General features: G+C 45.2%; 1 protein-coding gene across 1 annotated transcript in view; it reads right to left on the bottom strand.

The window, feature by feature from the left end:
- LOC147447893 (histone deacetylase 2-like) overlaps positions 1 to 23,959 on the bottom strand; it is a 94,170-nt gene extending 70,211 nt beyond the window's left edge. Inside the window, exons 1-2 of the mRNA XM_086523796.1 lie at positions 23,786 to 23,959; positions 23,591 to 23,646 (exon numbers count right to left, since the gene is read on the bottom strand). Coding sequence (XP_086379922.1) covers positions 23,591 to 23,646; positions 23,786 to 23,938 — 209 coding nt within the window. The 5' untranslated portion in view covers positions 23,939 to 23,959. The remainder of the gene's footprint in view (positions 1 to 23,590; positions 23,647 to 23,785) is intronic.
- Between the last annotated feature and the right edge of the window lie 1,258 nt (positions 23,960 to 25,217).

Genomic DNA, 25,217 nt, shown 5'->3' with positions numbered 1-25,217 from the left:
AAACTGCTGGAGGAATGAAAGAGCCTTCTTCCTGTCATCAAACCCTGTAAAGGTCGTGAATGTCACACCTTTGCCACCTTCTTTGTACGGAGTTGGCCTCTCCAGCGGCGTTAAATTGTCATATGGAAGTGACTGAAACATGGGAACACTGTTAGGGTTCATTTGTGTTCCTTGGCCGCTATTAACTTGACCTGGAAATGCCATATTTGGCTGCTGATTTGTAATTCCAGCCATACCAAAATTTGCATGTGGCATCCCAAATTGGCCCTGAGTGTTTTGAAACCCTGGTAGCATGCCTGTGACACCATACATGGGGTTAGGCATCATTGTTTGAGCACCCCCAAACACTGTTCCTGGCGTATAAAACTGATTTCCAGGTGCATGACCATCCATGCTCTGGAATACGGATCCACCTCCAAAATAGCCAGGGTGTACTTAAGGTGGTGGGAAGACCTGTTGCATAGCCTGTAGGTTGCTTCCCTGCCCATTAGAACTAGCTATAGGCTGCTGAAAGGTGGCGGGTTGAACTGGTACAGTTTGAAATACTGGCATCTCAGCCACCTGTTCTTGCACCTTAGGCATAGGTTGTGGAGATTGCATGTTCTCCGTCAAATGTACAGGTGTTTCCATTGACTGTGCGGTATGAATCACCTGTGCTCGAGCCTTAACAGGACTTTGAATTTGATCCAGTGACCCAACTTGCTGAGACGGAACAGGAGGTTGCAAAAAGGCTAAAAACCTCGGATTCTGCATTACTTGTGTGAACATAGCCACAGCAGTAGCCAACTGGGTCCTAAATATATCGTCATCTGTCTGTGGTGGTCTTGAAGACTCACCCACTTCATGTGTCTGTTGACCCTGTGAAGAGGAAACCTCTTCAGTCACATCATCTGGTCTGTCAGCCATAATTGCAATTCCCTGTGTCTGGTCTATGATCCCCTCTGTCTTCAAGCCTCTATGATCCCCTCTGTCTTCAAGCCCAAAACTGACCAAGGCTCACTTCTATGGGAAAAAGTGATTTAATCGCGTCGATGGAACCATGAAACCGGCCTGTTCACTCCAAAAAGGGCGGTAGACTTTACTTTAAACCTTGATTTAGCTTTCACCCATTATTAGTCGTCTATTTTACCTGTACTTTCAAGACACAACAAAGGGGAGAGGGATACAGGCTGCTAGATTGCACCTGTATGAGTAGACGGACACCAGATTGGCCCCTAACTTAGGCGCCCCTTTCGGTATTTCTTTATTGTTAAAAAAGAGTGAATATTCACTGTGGTTCTTTACAAGCTGCCCCGCACAAACTCGGCTGAATTTCCACTGTTCCAGCCCGATTTCGGCAGCATAACTGTACTAGAACACTTCACAGTCAGTATTCCCGCGCATTGACTGACTTTCCCGACGCATACGGGCACTTCGCAAAACCTGGCGAGAATCTGCAGCACGCTGAATTCTCTGTTTTCAGCCCTGAAAATGCGCCAAATCACCTGTACAGCGGTCCCCTTGCGTCCCCGAACCTCCTGGGGGTATTAGGGTCCGTTTAGGGCCAAAACCCTAAACCTGCAAAAATACACAGCAGGCTGTAATTCACTGTTTCGGGCTCCGTTTCGCGTGCCGGTCGCATCCGTAGCAAGTCCTCGAGCTCCCGCACCTGTAGGGCTACTTGCCCTTTGAATCGGACGAGATTTCTGGCGTGAAACCTCTCCGAATTCACCTGTACCTGCGGGGGGATTAGCCGCTAGCTAATCCAGTACCTGTGCAAGAGGCTCTTGCCTCGGCAATCGCGCGTGAACCCACACAACTGTACATTGGTCAAATGAAAAGCCCACTAGAGGGGCATAACATACTGCCAAAGGGGAGAGAGAGGGCAGTGGCGTAGCGTGTAGGGCATCACTCCTGGCACCGCACTGTGCATAAGAGGGAAAGCAAGCACTCCATAGCTCTTAACCTGTGACAGAGACTTGCAAAATGAGCCTCCCAGCTATAAATCACGTTTTTGCCTTCTCTATTAGTAGTAAACTTGCCTCAGAGTGCCAAGTGTCACTCATTTGTACATTTTCCCACTTTAGACCCTCGGGTCTAAAAATATCTCACCTGCAGCCTCTGTTGACTTGGCCACAGAGTAACAAAATGATCCCCATGTCAAACTGCACGTAATGATGCGAAGACATTTTCAGGTCCCAAAATAGCAGTTCCCTAAATTTTAGGAGATGCTGCCATTGTATCTTTCTAGGTCATCCGACCCTCTTTGTACACTGCGGCCACATCCAGAACTGAAATGTAGCCTCTGTAGCAAAGGATTCCACTTTGGCTAGTCAATGACCCCACTTGGCTAACCATAGTCCTTGTCCAACCTTACCGCTCTCTTGCCCTCAGGCCTGGACTCCCTCTGGACAGTTCCACACTAGCTATGCAATGCAGGGCAGTTAGATTTCCCGAGGGGTGCTTCCAAAAAGTGAAAGTAAATAGATAATAAGAAAGAAATCAACAAAAAGGATAGATAGTAGTCACACGCTGGTGACACCTCCTCCTCCTCCATCCACTCATCCTTCCAGGTGATGGCATCACCCGTTAGATGCACAAAAGTTGTCACAAACTGCTGACGTGTCAAGCCATTGAAGACCGAACGGGTTAGGGTTTCCCAAACATAACCCTAACCGACTTGCAAATCCCGATCGAGGGGCCTAAACCCTAGAAGCAGGAGAAGAAGCAGAAGTTTTCCCTTGGCACGTGGTGCCTTCCCGTTACAATGGTATCAGAGCTTCACTCGTCTGCTTTTCTATATGCATACCGGTCCCACCAAGAATAGATAGAGCATGATGGCGTTTATAGATTCGGCAGAGCACCTCCAGTTTCTTCTCAACGAGCTTTGCAACATATGTTCACGGTATCCTCGTCAGAATCTCCCGATGCTACAAAGTTTCCAACAGTTTTTTAACTACATGTTACCCCCTCTCATGCCCCAGGTGATACCCCCTCCTCCGGCACCAGAAAGTGCAAGAGCTTCTAACCGGTAACCTTCTCAACCATCTTTTTTGATTGGGGGAGTCTTCAAGAACATGGTGCATCTATCTACCCTGATCTAGTGCAACCACCTCTGCCATTGTTGTTGCCACCACCTCCCCCACCACCACCGTCACCTGGGTACAATGGTTGGAGCCCATATGGATATCCTTATTATCCATATCCGCGTTTGCGCCTAACCAACCAAAGTATTTTAAGCATGCCGGCACGATAGTAAAATTTTTTACTTTTTCTGGAGTGAAAGATCAAAAGAAAGCTTTACAGTTTCTCCAACAATTTGACAACATTAATGCTTTGGGGAACTATCCATAAGAATCAAAGATTTCTCTCGGAGCGGGATTTCTCAAGGATAATGCTATGCAGTGGTGGAGTTCAATCGCGACACAACCACATGCTCCAAGGACATGGCAAGCTTTCAAGACAATATTTGCAAGCAATTATATGACCTCTTTGTTTGTCCAGGTTTTGTCAGAATGGGGCAAGAAAAATGCTTGCCACGGAGACCATGGAAGACTACAACCAAAGGTTTCTCGATGTATAGCTTCCGGTGTCTTTCTTTACGTTGATTCCCTTGGAGAACCAATGGAAGTTGTCACAAACTGCTGACGTGTCGACCCATTGAAGAACGGAGCTACCGGCCGAGGGGCTTAAACCCTAATTCTAGCAGAAGAAACAGAAGAAGCAGCAGCAGATTTCCGCAATTCATGTTGGCTTGCTGACGTGGCAAAATTTACGGATTTCCTGATTTTGCGCTGACATGATGACTTGGCAATTGTATGGATTTCAGCGTTTTGCACTGATTGTTGATGTGGTACAACGATTTCCGTGATTTACGATGGCAGCTTTTGGGCATTGCTTTTGGACCAAATGCTTTTGAGTTTGAAGGCTTTTCATGTAAACTGCTTTTGGGCCTAGGGCCTTTAAATATGAGGCCATGGGCTCATTCTCTGGCATGCTTCCTGAAGAAGGTGCAGAGTCTAGAGTACCGGCTTGTACTGTGTTGATGCAATATAAAGAAATACCGAAAGGGGCGCCAAGGTTTGGGGCCAATACTCTCTGGGGTGGAATTCCACCACTCCGTGTTGCGTGTCGTCTCTCTCTCACTTCAGTTGTTATTGAAGTGCTAAAAGTTTGTTCAATTTGTTCTTTTATCGACAATGCAAAAACTTATGGACCATGCCCCGGTCAGCTACAAACCGATGAAAGGGAAGCTAGAGTTTTACTACAGAAGCAACTCTAGCAAACAATCAAAACTCTCGGACAACGAACAAATCCTCGGGAATCTCGTGAAAGTCGACCCCAAAGGCTTTGTTTGACACAACGTTGATGAGAAACCTTGTTATAAGAAGGCTGATGCTTTAAATGTTTTCAAACCGAGTATACTTTCAATACATGTCCTCAGAGAGCCTCGACGTCTTTAGAGCAACCTCTCGCTCCAACAGCAAATAGATCCCCAGGGCTACCTCCGACTAAGAGAGCTAGACTTGCCATTGGACTTGTACCCCATATTTATGGAATTAATCTTGAAAGTTCAAATGAATTGTGCCGAGCCTATGGCAAAGTCAACCGCTTGAAAGCCCTAATCTCCTTTGACTCCGAAGCTACCACGAACTTCATCCATCCCGAATTCCTCAAGCAGATGGATTTTGAATACGACTCACGAGGTGGCAAACTTGAGGCCAAGCTAGCCACGGGCCAAACTCAAAAGGTGGTACAACTTATGGGTGCTCTTCCAATGACCATCCAAGGATACTATGGAAAAGCCGATTTCCACATCATGAAGTTGGGCAATTGCGACGTTCTCTTGGGTGTGGCCTAGCGCGACAAGAATGACGCAACACTCCAAATCAAGAACCGTACAATTACCTTGATGCAAAAGGACAAGCCAATCGTCCTCAAGAGTTCCGCTGTCCGAATAAAAACCCGAATAAATTTTCTAGTTGCTTTGTCTTAAGATACTTTTGAAGTTTGTTTGAGAAACTACTGTTTGAAATTGATGGTCACAAGACTGGCACCATGTGCCAACGGAAAAGAACAGACTGAACAGACTTTTAGCACTTCAATAGCAACTGAAACTAAAAGAAAGAGAGCACACGCGACACGGAGTGGCGGAATTCCACCCCGGAGTGTATTGGCCCCAAACTTGGCGCCCCTTTCGGTATTTCTTTATATTACTTGAACTCAATACAATGTCGGTACCCGCGCTCTGCACCTCCCAAAAGAGTGCCAGAGACTGAGCCCTCTGCACTATTAAAGGCCCTTGGTCTTGAAAAGCAGTTCACATGAAAAGCTTGAAACTCAAAAACAACTGGCTCAACAGCTGGCGCTGAAAACTGCCCAACGTAAATCACGGAAATCCGTACAGGCTGCCTCGTCAATAGGCCAGTGTAAAATCACGGAATTTTGTACAGGCTGCCACGTGGCACTGTCAGCGCAAATCGCTGGCGTCCGTACAATTGCCACATCATCATCTTTTACGCACCTCTATCTGTGTGTGTAAGTGGGTCCTACTTTATTTAATCTCTTTAGGTTCCTGCGCCCCATCGAACGGGGTCCCATAAGTTGGTGGGAACTCTTCTTTAAAAATAGACCCACTCGGCGAGGATCTGTAAATTGGTGAGAAATTCAACTTCTTCTGCTGCTTCTAGGGTTTAGGCCCGAATCTGAAGGTTGGCTCCAATCTTCAGTGACTTGACACGTCAGCATTTTGTGACATCCCCCCCTTCTTGAAAGAAAGTAATCGTCCGTGATTATAGTATATCTGCAAAACCACTCAAGTTAGCTAAGAAAAAATTTATGAGGGACAACCAGTTTGCTCTTTTTTGTTAAGGAGTTGGCTTCTCCTTTGTCCATATCAGTTTGCTCTTTTTTGTTAAAGAGTTGGCTTCTCCTTTCGGCTCTTTTGATCACGGAGTTGGCTTCTCCTTTCGTCCAGATCGGAACTCTTGATATTCTAGCTGTAGTAAAATTAACCATCACACCCAGACCGCATTGATCTTCCACGCGTGTCTTGATGCACTAAAATTACATACCCAAGCAATCTCATTTAATTAGAAATATTCAGTGGTTGGCACTTCACAATGCAACACAAATGCTCACATATGCATGTTACAAGACACAACGAACACCGCCATTGAGCACTCCCCTGAGACGAACAGTCTGCGGTATGAAGCTACTCAACGACTACCTCGTCACTCCCCCCGCAAATAACGTAAAAAAGGTCGGAGCCATGACTCAAAGGACTATACAACCAAACGCTCCCCAGACCACAATCTGCGTCGCTTGGAGGTTCAAGCATGCAACCAAACGCTCCCCAGACATCAGTTTGCGTCGCTCAGAGGTTTTCTAGCATACAATAGAACGCTCCCCAGACATCGGCCTGCGTCGTTCCGAGGTTTTCAAACATACAATGAAATGCTCCCCAAACATCGGCCTGCGTCATTCCGAGGTTCAAACAATACCAAAACAGTATTTCTCACTTCTTGACCCAGGAGTACAATCACCAATCAATGAAACCAGTATTAAACAATTCAAATCAGCACCAAGACAGGTTCAAAATAGATACCATCCACTTCAAACAAACTCCAAACAGGATCACCAAACAAGTTCTCAATCAAATTAAAACTTAAAAAGCAATCTCGATATCAGTCGAGCTCGAAAAGTCGACTCACTTTCCATCCTAAAACCTGCACCAAAAATCAGGGTTAGATTCCTTCCATAAGGTCGTAGCCGACCACAGCATGGTCCATCAGCTCTTGGACAGAGAGTCCTCCTCTGGCGGTGATGTTAGTCTCAAAACATAGCAATCACACTAGACCTCCAAGGTTATCAGCTCGAGAAGAGACACCAACTGAGAAATATCGAGAAATTTGAAGTTGTAATTTGCTAGGCTTTCCATGACAAGCATTTCAGGATACCCCACTCTGCCAGAAGTTGCACTCTGATGGAAGATGTCAGAAACCATATAACTTCGGGCAAAACTTTTCTTGAAAGCTTGCCAAGTCCTTAATGTGTGCGGCTTGGTAGCTATAGTCATCAACCTCTGTAAGGCACTGCTTCTGAGAAAAACAGTGACTCGAAACAAATCTTGAATCCTTCTCTTGCAAGTGATCTTTTTGGCTTATGCCCTGTAAAACATGAGCGGTGAAGACAAGAGCGTGCCCAATGCGCGATGAAGTAAGGGTGGACCCGAAGATACTCCAAATAAGATTCCAATAGACTTTGGAAGCGCCGGTTTGCTCTGTCTGCTCTTTTGTAGGACCGGTATGCTTTCAGAAAAGCACACGCCTGATGCTCTGATGCCACTGTCACAAGACGGGCACCATGTGCCAACAGAAAAGAACAGACTGAACAGACTTTTAGCACTTCAATAACAATTGAAACTGAAAGAGAGAGAGCACACGCACCACGAAGTAGCGGAATTCCACCCCAGAGAGTATTGGCCCCAAACCTTGGCGCCCCTTTCAGTATTTCTTTATATTACTTGAACTCAATACAACGCCGGTACTCGCGCTCTGCACCTTCTCCCAGAAGAGTGCCAGAGACTGAGCCCTCTGCATTTATTTAAAGGCCCTTGGCCTTGAAAAACAGTTTACATGAAAAGCTTGAAACTCAAAAGCAACTAGCTCAATAGCTGGCGCTGAAAACTACAACGTAGATCACGGAAATCCATACAGGATGCCACATCAACACGCCAATGTAAAATCAGCGAATTCCATACAAGCTGCCATGGGGCACTGTCAAGGCAAATCCTGGGCGTCCGTACAACTGCCACGTCATCATCTTCTACGAACCTCTTGAAACCGGCCCGTGGGGCGGTAGGCGTTGGCTTTCACCCGAAAATTCTTTACTCTAGACACACACACAAAGCACTTTGCAGAGAGAATCTGCGACGGGAATTAACACTTGAATACACACACGGCTCGGAAGCTAGAATGCCCCGAGCAGACGCCGACAACTTGTAGGCCCCAAAATTGGCGCCCCTTTCGGTATTTCTTTATACTTTGAGAGGGTTGATTTACAAAGTAGAGTCCTAGGAATCCTTTACCTGTATCCAGCTAGATACCACTTGATTTGGCCAAATTTCGGCAGCATAACAACCCCAAAACTTGCGCAAAACCAATTCCCCTGCTGGAACTCACTTCCACTGGCATAAACCCTCTAATTCCTGCCAAAAAACAGTAAATTCAGCACGCTGTATTTACTGGTTTTTGCCCTGTTTTCAGCCCCAAACAGTCCCCTAACTGTCCTCTGCCAGTGAGGCACTATTCCAAAGTGTTCTGGCATCCGTATGGCTGAAAAACAGTCAATTTACAGCGCATACACAGCACTGGAAACGCACCTGTACGGTGAGGTTATGACCCTCACCGGTGCTTGCTTTGGAGTAGCAATTAGCTACCCCTGTTCCTGCTCAAGGAGGCTCTTGCCTCAGCACAAAAGCATGAAACCACACAGCTGTACATCAATCAAATGAAGAGCCCTCTTGTGGGGCATCACATAACTGCACGTAGAGGAGAGAGGGCAGTGTGTAACGTGTAGGGCGTCACTCCTAGCACCACACTATACATGGGAGGGAAAGAAAGCACTCCATAGCTCTTAACCTGTGAGGTTCTCAATGAAGCATCCCCCCATCATAAATCGAGCGCCCCCTCTGCTGCCCTTGACCTATAATGCATCTATGAACAAATAGATGCAAAAAGGGGAAGATTTCCATGGCTGCCAAAACCTGCGTATCGCTGAAAACACAGCAAAACAGTCCTGTAAACACACATCTGATTCCTTCCAATGCTGAAAATGATGTCCTTGGTCCTAGGTAAAGTCATGGGAAGCTCAAAAATGGAGAGAAATGGCTGAAAATCACAGTTATCAGCCTCCAAAACTACTCCAAAAAGTCCGTTACGAGTTCTGTTGTCCCAAACTTGGTAAATTGGCCAAAAAGTGCCACTTGGCACTCATGCATGCAATTTCCCGCATTGGGCTTCCCGCTTGAAAATCTCTCAACTGGTGCATCAGTTGACTTTGCAGCAGAGTACTAAAATCTTCCCCTTGTCATTCTGAAGCTAATGACGCGAACAGATTTCATGGCCCAAAATAGCAGTTCCCTAAATTTTAGAAAATGATTCTGTTGGGCTCCCACTGGTCATCTGACCATCTATCCTCATTGGGACCGCATCCAAAAGTGCAATGTGGCCCAATTGTCGGATACTTTCTGCTCATAGTCTCACCTTGACTTTATGCCTTTATTGAGTTCACTTCCTAGTATCCACCAACTTGCTAAGTGCAACGGCGGGACCTACATGATCTTGAACTGAACCTAGACATCCTTTTACTTTACGAGTTCCAATGCCGACCAACTTCCTGTCTGCGGGTGAAACTACCGTCCAAATTGGCCATACAATGTCCAACCATTTGCAACTTCAAAAAAAGAGTCTCAAAAATAAAACAAAAATCATTGGAAAGAAACCAACAACCAAGCTTAGCAATTGCCACGTCCTCGTGACACCTCTATCTGTGTGTGTAAGCGGGTCCTGCTTTATTTTAATCTCTTTAGGTTCCTGGGCCCCATCGGACAGGTCCCATAAGTTGGTGGGAACTCTTCTTTAAAAATAGACCTACTCGGTGAGGATCTGTTGATTGGTGAGAACTTCAACTTCTTTTGCTGCTCCTAGGGTTTAACTCCTGCTGCTGCTTCTAGGGTTTAGGCCCCTTGGCCGAATCTGAAGGTTGGCTCCATTCTTCAGTGACTTGACACGTCAGCATTTTGTGACAAGATGGTACCTCTTTTAAACCTGTCTTGATGCCCATTTAAATTGTTTGACTCTGGCTTTAATACTCGTTTCACTGTCTGGGGAGCATCTCATTGTATGCTTGAAAACCTCGAAACGACGCAGATCGGGTGTCTAGGGAGCGTTTCGTTGTATGCTAGAAAACCTCGCAACGACGCAGACCGGGTGTCTAGGGAGCATTTATTTGTATGCTTGAAACCTCCAAGGGATGCAGGCAGCGGTCTGGGTCCTCTGAGCTCATGGCCCGAACCTTTTTAGGTTATTTGCGGGGGGAGTGACGAGGTAATCGTCGAGTAGCTTCACGCCACAAACCGTCCATCTCGGAGGAGTGCTAATGGCACTGTCCGTTGTGTCTTGTAGCATGCATATGTGAGCATTTTTGTTGCATTGTGGTGTGCCAACTACTAAATATTCCTAATTGGGTGAAATTGCTTGGATATGTAATTTTAGTGCATCGAGACACCTGTTATAGATTAGAGCGGTCTGGGTGTGATGGCTAATTTTGCTACGCCACAATATCAAGAGCTCTAATATGCAATGAGGAAATTGAATGACCCTCTGAATGCCTCTCAGATATTTTTTGAGCTAACTTGAGTTGTTCTGCAGATACACTGTAATCACCGACAATTATTCTTCTTTCAAGAAGGGGAGATGTCACAAACTGCTTACGTGCCAACCCATTGAAGACCCGACGGGTTAAGGTTTCCCAAACTTAACCCTAACCGACTTGCAAATCCAAGCCCAGGGGCCAAAACCCTAGAAGCACTAGAAGAAGCAGAAGTTCTCACCAACTTCCAGATCCTCGACGAGTGGAGCAAACTATTAAATGAGTTTCCACCAACTTATAAGACCCTGTCCGATGGGGCCCAAGTTCCTAAGGCTTATAATAAAGCAGAACCCGCACACACAAAAGACTAGCGTAAAAGACTGTTGACATGGCAACTGCAGTATGGATCCTTGCAATTTACACTAACTGGCTGACGTGGCAGACTCCGCGTTTTGCGCTGATAGGTGTTGATGTGGCATAGTACGGCACATTCCACGTTTTGCAGTGACAAGTGCTGACATGGCAGTGTACGAAATTCCTTGATTTTGTGCCAATTGCTTTTGGAGACCAGATGCTTTTAGGATCAGATGCTTTTCATGTGTACTACTTTTCATGGCCAAGGGCCTTTAAATATGTACCAAGGGCTCATACTCCGGCATTCTACCGCAGGCAGATGCAGAGCAAGAGTACAGGCATTGTAATCAGCTGAAGTAATATAAAGATATACCGAAAGGGGCGCCATCTTGGGGTTGAATTCTGCCACTTCGAGTCTTGTGTGTTGTGTCTCTCTCTTCAGTTCAATTGTTATTGAAGCACTTAAAAGTTTGTCTCGTCTGTTCTTTTCCGTAGGCACTTGGGGCCTTCCCATTACAAAAGCCAAGAGAACTTTGTTATTATTAGAATTTTTAACAACCGCAAAATAGGATGTAAATTGATGCAACCAAGAATAAATGACAATAGTATCCATCTTATCGTCATTGTCGCTCTTGCACGGGAAAAGCGACTTCCGTGCTTCGTAGTCTCGCGATCTCTTGCGGTAGAGTCTTCTCTTGCTAACGTTGGTAACCTCCCTTTCAGTGAGGGCATGTGGTGCTTTTATAGCTCCTTGGCCACGGCACGAATAGCTGCTCGCATAGAGATCGCAGCCGTTTTTTTCTTTTTTCTTTTTTTCTTTTTTTCTTTTTTTTTTTTTTTGCGCTGCTTTACCCGAAATAGGGAGAGAGAATTCGTTGGCTGGTTTTGTTGCTTTATTTTCTAAGTGGCTGCCCACTTATTAAGTGGGCGGCCGGCATATTTTTAAAATTGGTCTGAACCTGTTCAAAAACTCAATAAAACCTTATAAGTTAAAAACAATGCCTTGCACAACATTTCCCAGGCGTCCCTGGATGCAACCACATGCACGAATGCAATGCAAACATAGATTCCTTGCGGGAAAGCGTCTGCCCTTCCCGGAAAACTCGTTAAAATATTCCGCTTTTTAAGAAAAGCTTCTCTGAACCCATCTTTATTCTTGTGCTTGCGTCTTTACGCGTATTCCTCTTTCCAGTTCGGGTTTCCTGCCAGACCCACGAGATATTCCCTTTCCGATGCTCCCGTCACCCCATCACGTGACGCATCAGGAATATTCGTTTCCCGGTCTCTCCCACCGAACTAACGGTAAAACCCCTTCGCGATGCTTAATGTCACCCATCATATGACGCATCAGAGTTTTCCGTTCCTGATGGCTTTTAATAATTCCAGTAGATCTACAGTTCCTAACTTTACGGTTCAAGTGCACATCTCTAAATATCCTAATTTCAATAAAAAGAAATTACTCGAGAAAATAAGAAAATAGTCTATTTAGCAACATCCCTCTGGCTTCTAACAGTTGTCCTCAACTGTAGTGCTTGTACATATCCTTCCAGAACCTGGGGATAGGGTGCTAATTCTTGCTCGGTCATCCACTGCGCATCTAGAGTTAAATAATTCTTAAACTTTACCAAATACTTCCGTGTAATCTTCCCGGACTTAAGTGGCCGCTCCTGATGATGAATGATCTGTTCCGGTTGGAGTATTTCTTCCGTTTCCTCAACCTCAGGAGGTTCCTCAGCAATAGGCTGACTTGGAGGCGGTCCGACATATGGCCGGAGTAAACTAACATGGAAAGCATTGTGGATCTTCCAATTAGATGGTAAGTCTAATCGGAACGTCACATCGTTCACTTGGTCAATTATCTTAAACGGCCCATAATAGCGATTGGAAAGTTTTACCACTTTCCCTTTATGAGTCGTTTGTTTCTTTAGTCTTGCCTTCTCAAACTTGAGTAAGACTAATTGACCGACTGTTAAGTCCAGATTCCTTCTGTGCTTGTCCGCAACTTTCTTATGTTTTTCCTGAGAGCGTAAAATTGCTCTCTTAACTTGGCCGTAGGCCGTGTCCAAATCTCGGACAAACTCATCTGCTACGAAAATCTTATCCTTAGTGACAAGGATCGGTGGAAGCAAAGGCTTACCATAAAGAATCTCAAAAGGTGCTTTCCCCGTAGACGAATGTACGGTATTGTTATACATGTACTCAACAAGGGGCAAATACTTCTCCCAGTCAGACTGTCTTTCTGACACATAAGATTTCAGCATATCCAATACTGTGGAATTAGCGATCTCACTCTGCCCATCCGTTTGAGGATGATATGCAGAAGAAAAAATTCAACTTTGTGCCAAGGTTATCAAACAAGGCACGCCAAAAGTTGCCTGTCATGCGAGGATCTCGATCACTCACAATAGACTTGGGCAGCCCATGATGCTTAAAGATCTGTGCTAGAAAAATTCTAGCCATATGGTCTGCTTTGATTGTTTTCTTAACTGGAATAAATTGAGCTTGCTTGCTAAATCTGTCCACGATAGTCCAGATCGCATCATTTCCAGTTTGAGTCTTTGGGAGATCCATAATAAAATCCATGGCAAGACTCTCCCGGGGTTGATCAGGCACAGGTAAAGGTTGGAGTAACCCAGGCGTCTTATGCCGATCATACTTTACTTTTTGGCAAACCAAGCATTCCCTGACATATTGATCAATGTCTGCTTTAAGGCTTGGCCAAAAGAAATATCTTTCCAATGCTAAGGGTCGTAGGGAGAATTCCCCGATGACCTGCATATGGTGAAGCATGTGCTTCTTCCATGATTTTCTTTCTCAATGGTTCTGCCACGCAAATTGCTTGGTGGTGATAGAGGTAACCATCCCGAATAGAATAGGGATATTCATCCTCTCCGTTCTGTAATTTATTCCAAGTGGAGGAGAAGTCTGGGTCATTCGGATACAACTCTGGAAGTGATTCCAATTCTTGGTGATACACAGAAGTAACTGCGTTCACCCTAGGCCGTCTAGACAATGCGTCTGCAGCCACATTCTTACTCCCAGCCGTATGGAGGATCTGGAAGTGAAACATGGACAAAAAGTTGGCCCATCTCATTTGCTTCTCAGATAATTTCCGTTGCGTAAGAAAATACCGCAAACTCTGGTGATCGGTTTTGATCACAAAATCCGCTCCTAGAAGATAATGCTTCCAGGTAGACAAGGCGTGGATCACAACCATAAGTTCCTTCCCGTAGATCGAGGCATGCAATTCTGCATCCTTCAGTCGTCTACTTTCATAAGCCACTGCATGGGCTTCTTGGTTAAGCATTGCACCGATGCAATCACCTGAAGCATCGCAGTGAACCTCGAATGGTTTCCTTAAGTCTGGCACTATCAAAATAGGTCCATGGCTTAATAGGTACTTTAGCCTACCAAAGGCACCTTGTTGTCTCGATCCCCACCTGAAAGGGATCTTTTTCCTTGTTAGGTCATGAAGTGGTCCTGCTACTTGAGCAAAGCCTCGAATAAACCTCCGATAGTAAGAACACAATCCCAGAAAACTTCGTACATCATGTACCGTAGTGGGAGTTGGCCAATCTTGCACGACTTGGATCTTTGCGGGATCCATTTTCACTTGGTTGTGTGAGACTATATGGCCGAGATAGTGTATCTCAGTGAGGAAGAACTCACTCTTCTTTGCATTCACATGCAACTCATGCTTTCACAATTCCTGAAACACTATATCCAAGTGTTTCCGATGTTCCTCCTCGGTCTTTGAAAAGAAGAGTATGTCATCAAAGAACACTCCTCGGTGTGGGCTGAAAATTCAGTCCATCATTCGATTGAATGTGGCAGGAGCATTGGTCAAGCCAAACGGCATTACCAAAAAGTCATAAAGTCCAAAAGTGGTGCGAAAGGCAGTCTTATGGACATCTTCAGGGGCTATGCGTATCTGATGATACCCGCTTTTTAAGTCAATGCGACTAAAGATGCTTGCTCCCTGCACCTTATCGAGAATATCATCAATCCGGGGTATTGGAAAGCGATTCTTGATAGTGATCTTGTTTAGAGATCGATAATCTATGCACATTCGAAACGTGCCGTCTTTCTTCTGCACCAGTAGAACTGGAGAGCAGTAAGGCGAAGTACTGGTCGTACTAGACCTTTTTCCAGAAGCTCGTTGACTTGCTTCAAAATTTCCTCTTGCTGAGCAAGACTAACCCGATAAGGGGGTAGGTTTGGGGGAGAGCTACCTGGTACAAGATCAATGCGATGATCTTCCGGACGTTCTGGAGGTAGCTTGTCTGGTAGAGTATCCGTGAAACAATCTTTATACTTTTCAAGAAATTGAAAACGTTTAATTTCCAAACTAGAGAGCGAACCCTCATTAGTTTTATCTCTTTCACGTGCAAAAATCAAGTAAGCAAAAACGCACTTCTTTATTTCCTTCTTAATGGAGATATGGCTTACAATAGGGAATAGCCAATCCCCTGCATCAGCAAAAATTTTAATTTTCTTGCCCTCATGCTCAAAAGCGAGGGTCTTTTCTACATAATCTAGGACCGGTTGCATATGGTAATGCCATGGCATACCCAAGATGATATCACATCCCTCGATAGGTGCCATCAAAAAGCATTCGCGGTCCTTGTATTCACCAATCCGGAGATTGAGTTGTCCTTGCACGGGAGTTGCATTGGTGGTCAACCCCTCAAATGCCGATCCGGAAGTGACTGGAGTTCCAAGCTGAGCCGGTGTAAGGCCCAAACGTTCTGCAGTTTCCAGTGAAATGAAGTTGTCCGTCGATCCAGGGTCGTAGAGGATCAACACCCGCTGGTTATTCACAGAACCCCAGCCTTTAAGGAGCTGGCGCTTCCCTTTCTCGGTTTCTATATTCCCTTGCACATCAGGAATGGAATTCAAGCTCGGTGGAGCGGGTTCCTTCTTCGATTGTTCCCTCTTCGAAGATACTTGTTCCTGCCGTTGCTGCCGAATAGGGCAGTCGGGCTTCATATGTCCTTTTTCACCACAGTAGAAGCACCTTCCTTGCTCTTTGAAGGTTTGTACTTGGTTTGGTGTGAGATACTTAAGCCGTTTTCCAGTACCCTCTGGCTTCTTAGGCTCATCCGGATCCTCTGGGGAACGCTTTTTGCCTTGGTTGCCATGGTCATCATAGACTGCTCTTTGCCTTGCACGGTATGTGCTATGTTCCATCCGTGTGGGGGTACCAGTGGAATGTAAATCCTCGGCAATGATTGCCGACTCCATCATCCGCTGAAGGGTGTCATGTGGGTACACCTTCATGCTCTTCCGAAGTGGTGGTTGAAGACCTGCTTCAAACTTTCGCATCTTCTCTTTGTCGGAAATCTTCATAAAAGCCGTAACTTTTAGAAGAACCGACCAAAACTTGTCAACATAAGCCGTGACTTTCTCTTGTTCCTTCTGGGCGAGCCAGTCCCATTCCTTCCGAATGTCCTTCTCGAAATCCGGTGGAAGAAATTGTTCATAGAATTCAGCTTTGAATTGAGCCCAGATTCTGGCTTGAGTACCTTCCAGAATTTTGGCTAGCCACCAATTGCTTGCAGTCTCCTTGAGATGCATCCCAACATGACGCAACTTGGATTTTTCTCTGAAGTTTCCGTTGGCAAAAGCAACTTCAAACTGCCTGATGAAAGACAGTGCCTTGGAGATATCTCTCCGTCCTGTGTAGTTATCAAACTTCACATCCTTGTCACCGGATTTGAAAATCCGCATCTTGCGATGACGTCTGCGGTTATCCCTCTTGAACTGGGGCTTCTCTTTAGTAGCATGTAGGGAAGTAGTAGGAGTTTTCTTCTTGGGAGAAGATTTAGATACTGTATGAGAAGTAGATGTAGTAGTATAATCAAGAGAGTATGATGGAGAAGAGAGAGATATCCTTGCTTTCATTAAGCAGAGAGAGTTCTTTTTCCTGGCCCTTGCTCTTAGAAGACCGTTTGTCCTGATCCGGAGATCCCTTGTGCGTTTCGGCACCTTTTTCCGCACCATCCACCTGTTGGTTGCTTCCATTAACAGGATTTTCCTAACGCCCATCGGCATCCGTTCCTTGTGGCTTCTTGATTCTGTCCAAAGCCTTTTGGACAGCCGGCAACGAAATGAGTTGTTGCAATTCCGCGAGTTGGGCTCGCACTTGCTGAAGTTCGTCTTCAGCGGTTCTTCCGTGGCTTGTCATGGTTCTTCCCGTTCCTTCCTGGAATCGTCCTTCTTTGCAGAGAAAGAGAGGAATCCGAGCTCTGATACCACTGTCGCTCTTGCACGGGAAAAGCGACTTCCGTGCTTCGTAGTCTCGCGATCTCTTGCGGTAGAGTCTTCTCTTGCTAACGTTGGTAACCTCCCTTTCAGTGAGGGCATGTGGTGCTTTTATAGCTCCTTGGCCACGGCACGAATAGCTGCTTGCGTAGAGATCGCAGCCGTTTTTTTTTCTTTTTTCTTTTTTCTTTTTTTTGCGCTGCTTTACCCGAAATAGGGAGAGAGAATTTGTTGGCTGGTTTTGTTGCTTTATTTTCTAAGTGGCTGCCCACTTATTAAGTGGGCGGCCGGCATATTTTTAAAATTGGTCTGAACCTGTTCAAAAACTCAATAAAACCTTATAAGTTAAAAACAATGCCTTACACAACATTTCCCAGGCGTCCCTGGATGCAACCACATGCACGAATGCAATGCAAACATAGATTCCTTGCGGGAAAGCGTTTGCCCTTCCCGGAAAACTCATTAAAATATTCCGCTTTTTAAGAAAAGCTTCTCTGAACCCATCTTTATTCTTGTGCTTGCGTCTTTATGCGTATTCCTCTTTCCAGTTCGGGTTTCCTGCCAGACCCACGAGATATTCCCTTTCCGATGCTCCCGTCACCCCATCACGTGACGCATCAGGAATATTCGTTTCCCGGTCTCTCCCACCGAACTAACGGTAAAACCCCTTCGCGATGCTTAATGTCACCCATCATATGACGCATCAGAGTTTTCCGTTCCTGATGGCTTTTAATAATTCCAGTAAATCTACAGTTCCTAACCTTACGGTTCAAGTGCACATCTCTAAATATCCTAATTTCAATAAAAAGAAATTACTCGAGAAAATAAGAAAATAAGAAAATAGTCTATTTAGCAACAGTCATACTTACTGAACATAGTCTTCTCCAGAATTGGTTCTTTGGTCGTCCATGTAGCATTCATCGCCTCCGCGATGGCCTTGGCAAGCTTTTCATAATCCACCTCCGGGGATGGGGTACTGCCAGAGATGCGATGAGATCACGCATGGCTGCCCTTTCCAACCTACGAGTCTCAGCTTCGGGCGCCAATCAATATTCCTCCCGCTCCTCCGCTTCCACACGCTCTTGTCGACATGCCTTCTCCACGTCCACGTGCTCTGGTCGGCGTGATTGTTCTTGCCGCACCATCATCTCCATCATCATCCGCATCATGGCATCCATGGGAATTGGCGGCAAGGATGGAGGGGTACGGGGAGGACTCGTGGGAGAATCCGAAGATGAAACTTGCTCGCCTTTTGAATTGGTGGAGGTATTTATACCGCTACGATTTTTGACCATGCAAGGATTTCGGCTCTTGGTTCAAGGAAGGTCACAGACTAATCTTCGGGAGACTATCTACCGCCTCGTCGGTGCACCCCGCATGCAATACCCGGTATACAATTGGTTGCTATTTTCAGACGCTCAAGGCGCACGTGTTAGACTTGCACCACTCTGCTGCTTCACAAGTCTAGGGCATGCATGTACGGCTAGTGTGCCTCCGGGTTGGCCACCCTTTGCATATGCATATAGACGGCACTGTTCAGCCGCCCACCTTGTCCAGCGACCTCATATTTCATTAATTTCTTGTTGGGTCATGGGGGATTTTTCCAAGCATTGCCCTACCTCCCCTTGGGCACCTATTTATGGGGCCAGGGGGATACCCACTTCGTATTGAGTCTTCTGCTCATGGTAGTCATAGGGGGCTGATCGCCCCTCTTCACCATATCTTGCGTTTGTGCTCTCTCTCTCTCTCTCTCTCTCTCTCTCTCTCTCTCTCTCTCTCTCTCTCTCTCTCTTCTCTGCGCACACGCACTCACATGGTATTAGTCGCCAATACATGGGAGATCCTGTGATCCAGCACTTGCTGAGGCCTAGCGCTAGCTTTCTGCAGCATTCCATCGTGAAAAATGCAGCTTTTCAGCCTGCCATCTTCTGGACAGCTTCCATCGCGAAGGAATGCTTTGCCACCTGCCTTTTTGCAAGTAACCATCAGATCTGTTGTTTCTATTGCTAGCGCTACACTTTGGAACAACTCGTCACCCGAACACTCCTCCCTCTACATGCGTTTTTGGGTGGACGGCAGACACTTGACTTGTGTTTTTCACAGAGGATGAAGTTACCTCCTGATAGGACACCCCTTGGTGGTGGTCCATGCGGTCTCTCAGTGACTGCTGCAATACACGGTATCTTCGACATCGGCTTGATCATCTACGGGCATACAATCCTTGGGAGATCCATTCATTCCAACCTTCACTCGGCGATTGCGCACTCCATAGGGGGTGGTGACTTGTAGTTTGCTATGGACACACCTATGCACTCATCAAAGGAGTTCACACCAGATATGGCCATGCTCATGGCATATGGGATTCCGACATTCCCAAAGAAGACACCATCATCTTAGGTGGACATACACTTACCACTTGACCTCGACACGTCATATCACTTGCTTACATAGGAGCATCTACATGGACTTGGGGAGAGGATCCTAGATCTCTTCTTGGACAAGTTCATTGCTTGGATCTACAGACTGGAGTGGGACTTCAGTGCTTTGGACTCTCTTGGAGGGTTTACCCGCAAGATGCGGGAGATCAGGCATCATTACGCGACTACATCTGGAGTCACCTGGAGCTTGGCTTGGAAGGAAGTACAGTTGCTCTTCTACACTCCTGATCATTTGGATTGCTACCTTCCAAGTTGCTTACACTCACCTCAGTAACCTTACAGCGGACGTATCCCCCAAGCTGGGCAATAGGCCACTCCCAGCTCATTCACATTGAGAGCCACACTGAGATGCGGTTTGGTGGCGTTGTTGGCGTGGATTATGTTTCAGTTCACACCAGAGGATTGGAGGCAGGAGATACAAGCAAGATGGCGAAGACAGATTGGTCTTGCCACTCCTCTTCTTAGAGATTATTCACAGTGCAGACTGCTTAGTCTGGCTTCCCTTCTTCATACAGGATGATTACGGTGCAGACAGCTTGGTCTGACCACGTCTCTTCTCAGAGGCTCTTCACAGTGCAAACTGTTGAGTCTAGCTTTCCCTCATCTTGGAGTACCCTACCTACTGATAGGACACCATCTGATGGTGGTCCATGCGGTCTATTGGTGATTGCTACAACTTACCGTAGCTTCTACAGTGTAGATTGCTTAGCCTGGCTTTCCTTGTTTCGGAGGACGTTTACGGCACAAATTGCTACATCTGGCCTTCCTGGAATTTTTAACAGCTTAGCCACCTGGCCACACTAAGTCACAGGTTCATGCATTGACAGGCTTCCGGTCATTCTCATGACGGTTCCTGGGCTTCCCCATTTTCTCCAGACGGTTTGACTACAGACACCACAGATCCTATTGGGCAGGACACTTGCAGGCCTATTGGCACTTCTTTTACGACAAGGAATTGTTTTCACACTCAATTCGGGACCTTCACGCAGTATTTTCACCCTACATTAGCAGAGTAGGGCAGTTTGCTACACTGCTTGTGACAGCATCACACCATAGAGTTTTCTTGACGGTCGGGACACCCCAGACTGCTGCTACACTCATGGAGTATCCTTCAATGGACATTGCAACAGACATCTTCATCATTTGTCTCACATCTTCGGCTTTACGCAGTTTGTTCAGCATCGGGTGTTGAGAGGGGGTGTTAGACCTACACCACTCTACTGCTTCACACGTCTAGGGCATGCATGTACGGCTAGTGTGCCTCCGGGCTAGCCACCCTTTGCATATGCATATAGACTGCATTGTCCCGCCACCCACCTTGTCCGGGGCGCCCTCATATTTCATTTTTTCTTGTTGGGTCGTGGGGGATTTTTTCTAGGCATTGCCCTACCTCCCCTTGAGCACCTATTTATGGGGGCAGGGGGGGTACCCGGTACCCACTTCCATCATCTAGTTATTGTGTATTGGGTCTTCTTCTCATGGTAGTCATGGGGGGCTAATCGCCCCTTCTTCACCATATCTTGCATTTGTGGTCTACTCTCTCTCTCTCTCTCTCTCTCTCTCTCTCTCTTCCGTACACGCACACTTTCACAGCACGGTCCCACACGCTATGGCAGACCTGTTGTTCCACAAGTGGAAGGAGTATCACCGAAGGGCTGCAAACACAACCGAAAACACAAGAGGAAGAAAAAAATTTGGGGATTAGTGGATTAGTGCAAAATCTTCAAAGCTTTCATATCAATGTCAGACACAGCGGAATTGAAATGGTGAAGATCTAGGTTTGACACTTCCACAAATCTTTACTTCTTTTCTTGCATTAATGACTACAACTTGGAATGAATGATGGTTCCTTTTACTTCCTTAAGAGAGACAATGAGAGAGAGAGGTAGAGACATGTAGAGAGAGAGGAGGAGGAGGAGGAGAATGACACCCGATGGGATCCCAACCCTCTCTCTCAAGGGCCCTCCACACCGTTGCCGATGTGGCATTTGCTTTTGATTGCGTAAATGCAATGTACACACATGCAATACCTCAAGTGCAAACTCTACTGATTCAAATGGGGAATGTCACCATGGTAACTCTTCAAGATGAAGCACCTCCGGGGCTGATTTGATGCACCTTTGGATCCGTCTCGATGTGGGATTGTTGATGACCACCAAGGAGTAGATCTCGGGCTGATTTGAGCTCCCGATGTGAGAAGAATGAAGGGCCGAAAGTGCTACTCTCAATGATGCCGATCATGGGCAGTAATAAGAGCACTCAATGCAGCGAGGGAATGGCCAAGAAGAGGCTCAATGGACTGCCAAAATACTGGATCTCCAACAAGGAAATGGGCTGAAAACTGAAAACGCTTGCTTATCTGTTGGGAATGGCTAGCGCTGGGGCTGAGCATGCAAAAACGCTGGCTTGATCTGCCTCCAAAACGCTAGGGCTGATCTACAGCAAAACACCAGGGATGGCTCTGCAAAACGCTAGAGCTGCTAGTTGCAAAAACGCCAGGCTGATCTGCTGTCTGCAAAATGCTGGGGCTGATTTTGGGCGCTACTGCAACTGCCTAAGATCGCTGGTTCTTCTCGTCCCTTTATAAACCTCTGTCAAATTCTTATAAAATAAATCATTAGAATGATTTATTGATAAGTTTGACCAGGGCTAAATTTCTGGATCGTAACAAGATCTGTCAAAATGCTTGTATAATCCATTTATGCAGAGAGTTCCAAAACTGGAAAACCTAATCTAATGGACTCATACGGACATGCAAGTCCTGCGAACAGGCTCCCAAATTTGCCAATACTAATCCTCCTAGGATTCTAGACACTCCTATCTAGGGATGGGTGGAAAATTGGCTCTGGAAGTTGATGAAGCGTGTCCACGTGGCACACAAAGCCATGTGCACGTGACACCCGACGTAACAATAGCCGATATACAACAAAATACGCGGCAAGAATCTCGGTGAGTTCTACGACACTTTTCATAGTGCTCACATGGCAAGCCATATGCTTTCCTGACGTCGCACATGGACACTGGCACTTTCTGGCAAAGATATGAAAGCATTGACTTTTTGCAAATCTTTTCATCTCGGTTACTTTTGGTGCTTTTGACCACTTGTAAAAGCTAAGGCCAAGGTCCTTTAAATATGTGCCTTAGAAAAGCTATTTCACTATGTGCTTGTATCAGCAGCTCCTCTCTCCAATTGTATCAAAGAAGATCAATAATAAAGAATATTACAAGGGGCACCTAGCTAGGGACCAGCCCATCTAGGAGTGGAACTCCGCCACTCTATGTCTCGTATCAAGTGTGCATTTCTCTTTTCAATTCAAGTGTTTAAGTGCTAAAATTTGTTTCCAATTGTTCATTTCAGACAACATGTGGTGCCCTTCCAGCTACAACACTACCCGTTTTTGGGTTTTGGGTAAAAATTTACACTACCCCTTCAAACAATGCACTAAATTGTCCGAAATCTTTGAAACTTGACCGGCAAGGGTGATCATCAAAATTGAATCCTGCTTAACAACACTCCAATAACCCCTATTACAAGCCCTCTCAAAATCAAGACAAACAGTTGCCTAGCCCACTTCAATGTGTCATAGGAGGTAGAAACCCTCTCATTCTCTCGTTCCTTTTAGTGGTTATGAGAATGGGGCAGGCTCATGAGACGTCCCTCCCTTATACCCAAGTCAAGAACAACTATGTGGCATGAAATGAACACTATATATGAGTACTAGGTACACATAGCTTCATTCTCCCAAGTTACATGTATCATGTTAGTAGAAAGATAGGAGATCAAATGCAATGAAACCTTCCAACTGTATGTGCCAAATAGTTATATGAGGAGGTAAGGACAATAATAATAATGTCTCAATGTATAAACAGAGGATGCTTGTCCGTTGCATTGGAGAATACACATCAATCAAGAAGCTGAACAAAGTATATATACATGCAAACACACAACATAGTTCTTCTTGCAAAAGGAAAGCGAAGAAGAATCAATTTAAGCAAAAAAAATTGATTGGCTTTGGGAGAAAGAAGGGGAAAATGGACAATAAAAACCAAGCCAACCAAACTGTAAAATGTCATATAAACGATATTATGAAGGACGTGAGGCTCACACTGATGTCAAAACTTAAGAAGTCAGAAAATGACAGAAAGATTTACTCAAATGAATATCAAGTAAAGGCACCTACAGTTTTTCGAAGCCCAAAAAGGCAATGTTGTAAGAGGGTGAATATATCAATGGGACCTGAATCAGAAAATATCAATTTTGAGGGTTCTAGAAAAATGGGTGGGATAAGAAAGAAAGTAGCTTGAACGATTGAAGTGAAGTGATGGTCTGTGGGATTGCTTTCTGTTCTGTTCAAATCGCAAAAGTAAGCGCTTGCCTTGTCTTGGGAGATGTTGAAAAAGAGCTTGCTAGATCTGGTGCGAGTAGGACCGTCCGAGGAAGCAGGAGGAGAGACCTCTGCCATCCAGCTTCGACAGCTCGCACCCGCAACTGACAGGCCGTCGCTAATTGTTCTTGTTATTACACTCATTAATTGATGTCTTATTGTCCTAAACAACCTCCAGTGACTTTCCTACTAAAATATGATTCAGGCTTGAAAATTATGTCCTTATTAGGGCATAAGTCTGAAATAGTTGGTGCTTACGTTTTTTTGGGAGATATTGTTGTACTTGATCGGTTTTAGATTAGAAAGTTTGGATCAAATACACAATTAGCAACTTCATTGGTAGCATACTCACTCTGAGTCTTTGGTTTGGTTTTCCATTTGAGGATAAACTACTTGGATTAAGGCCTAGATTATGGCAAGGCTTGAAGTGATGATGGCTTTGACCTTGGATGGCTTGGTTGTTTACTAATGGCTTTGAATTCCTGCCCATGTTTCTGTGTGTAATGCATTTGAATTACTCCCAGTCAGTATTCATTTGTTTTCTTGATGTACTTTTTGAATATTTGACTTGATATACTTTTTTCATTTGTTTTCCTGATGTACTTTTTTAATATTTGACTTGATGTCCTCATACCTCTAAGCTCTCTTAGAAGGATTGTGCAACACATGAAGAATGTGATGGTGGCACATCATCATAGGTCCCACATAGCATTTTTCACTCGCACACGATTACAGCTTGACATGTTGTAGCTGACATTCTTAAAAACCTCTAAAAGATTTTCTTGAGTAGTTTTTTTTTTTTTTGGATTATGGTTGAATTTGGTACGTGTGATGGCTAACAAGGTTATGTTGGGATTTCTCTTGCATACCTGCTTTGGATTCCTTCATATTGTTAGGCTAAAAGTGCTCCATAACATACATATGATGAGCACATGTTGGAAAAGATGCATTGCATCTACATAATAGCTTGTTTACTGCTCTTGTCCATACTTGAGAATGTTGTGGGTATTCTTAGCATTACTCGCTATGATAAATGCCATAGGCTATGATATGATAGAGCTTATTGGATTGCGTGCTAATTGGACTTATGCTATTTTGACTGTTATATTTTCTTTTGGCTATAAAGGAGATCCTACTACCTCGGGGAGTGGACTATGTAGCCTCCTTAAGGATAATAGTGGTTGAAACTGATTCAGGGATGGTTTAAGGTGGTGTGAAACATTGGTTGCTTACACGTGCCTAAGTCTGAGTAGCTAAGCCCAACAAGGATTCTGACTTGTCCTACTTCATTTCCCTCATTTTGGTAATGGTATGCTTGGCTTTGTTTTGCCTAACACTAGCCCTCAATCTAGTGTTGTTTATAATAAATCATTCTAATTTTGAAAAAGGTTTGGCCTAATATGTCTCTTTTACTTTACCATAT

The sequence above is a fragment of the Adiantum capillus-veneris genome, chromosome 11 (assembly GCF_014529385.1).
Source record: "Adiantum capillus-veneris isolate H3 chromosome 11, ASM1452938v2, whole genome shotgun sequence".
NCBI classification, from domain to species: Eukaryota; Viridiplantae; Streptophyta; class Polypodiopsida; order Polypodiales; family Pteridaceae; genus Adiantum; species Adiantum capillus-veneris.
The sequence above is the reverse complement of the archived record's forward strand: the minus strand, read 5'-3'. Positions and strand labels throughout refer to the sequence as shown.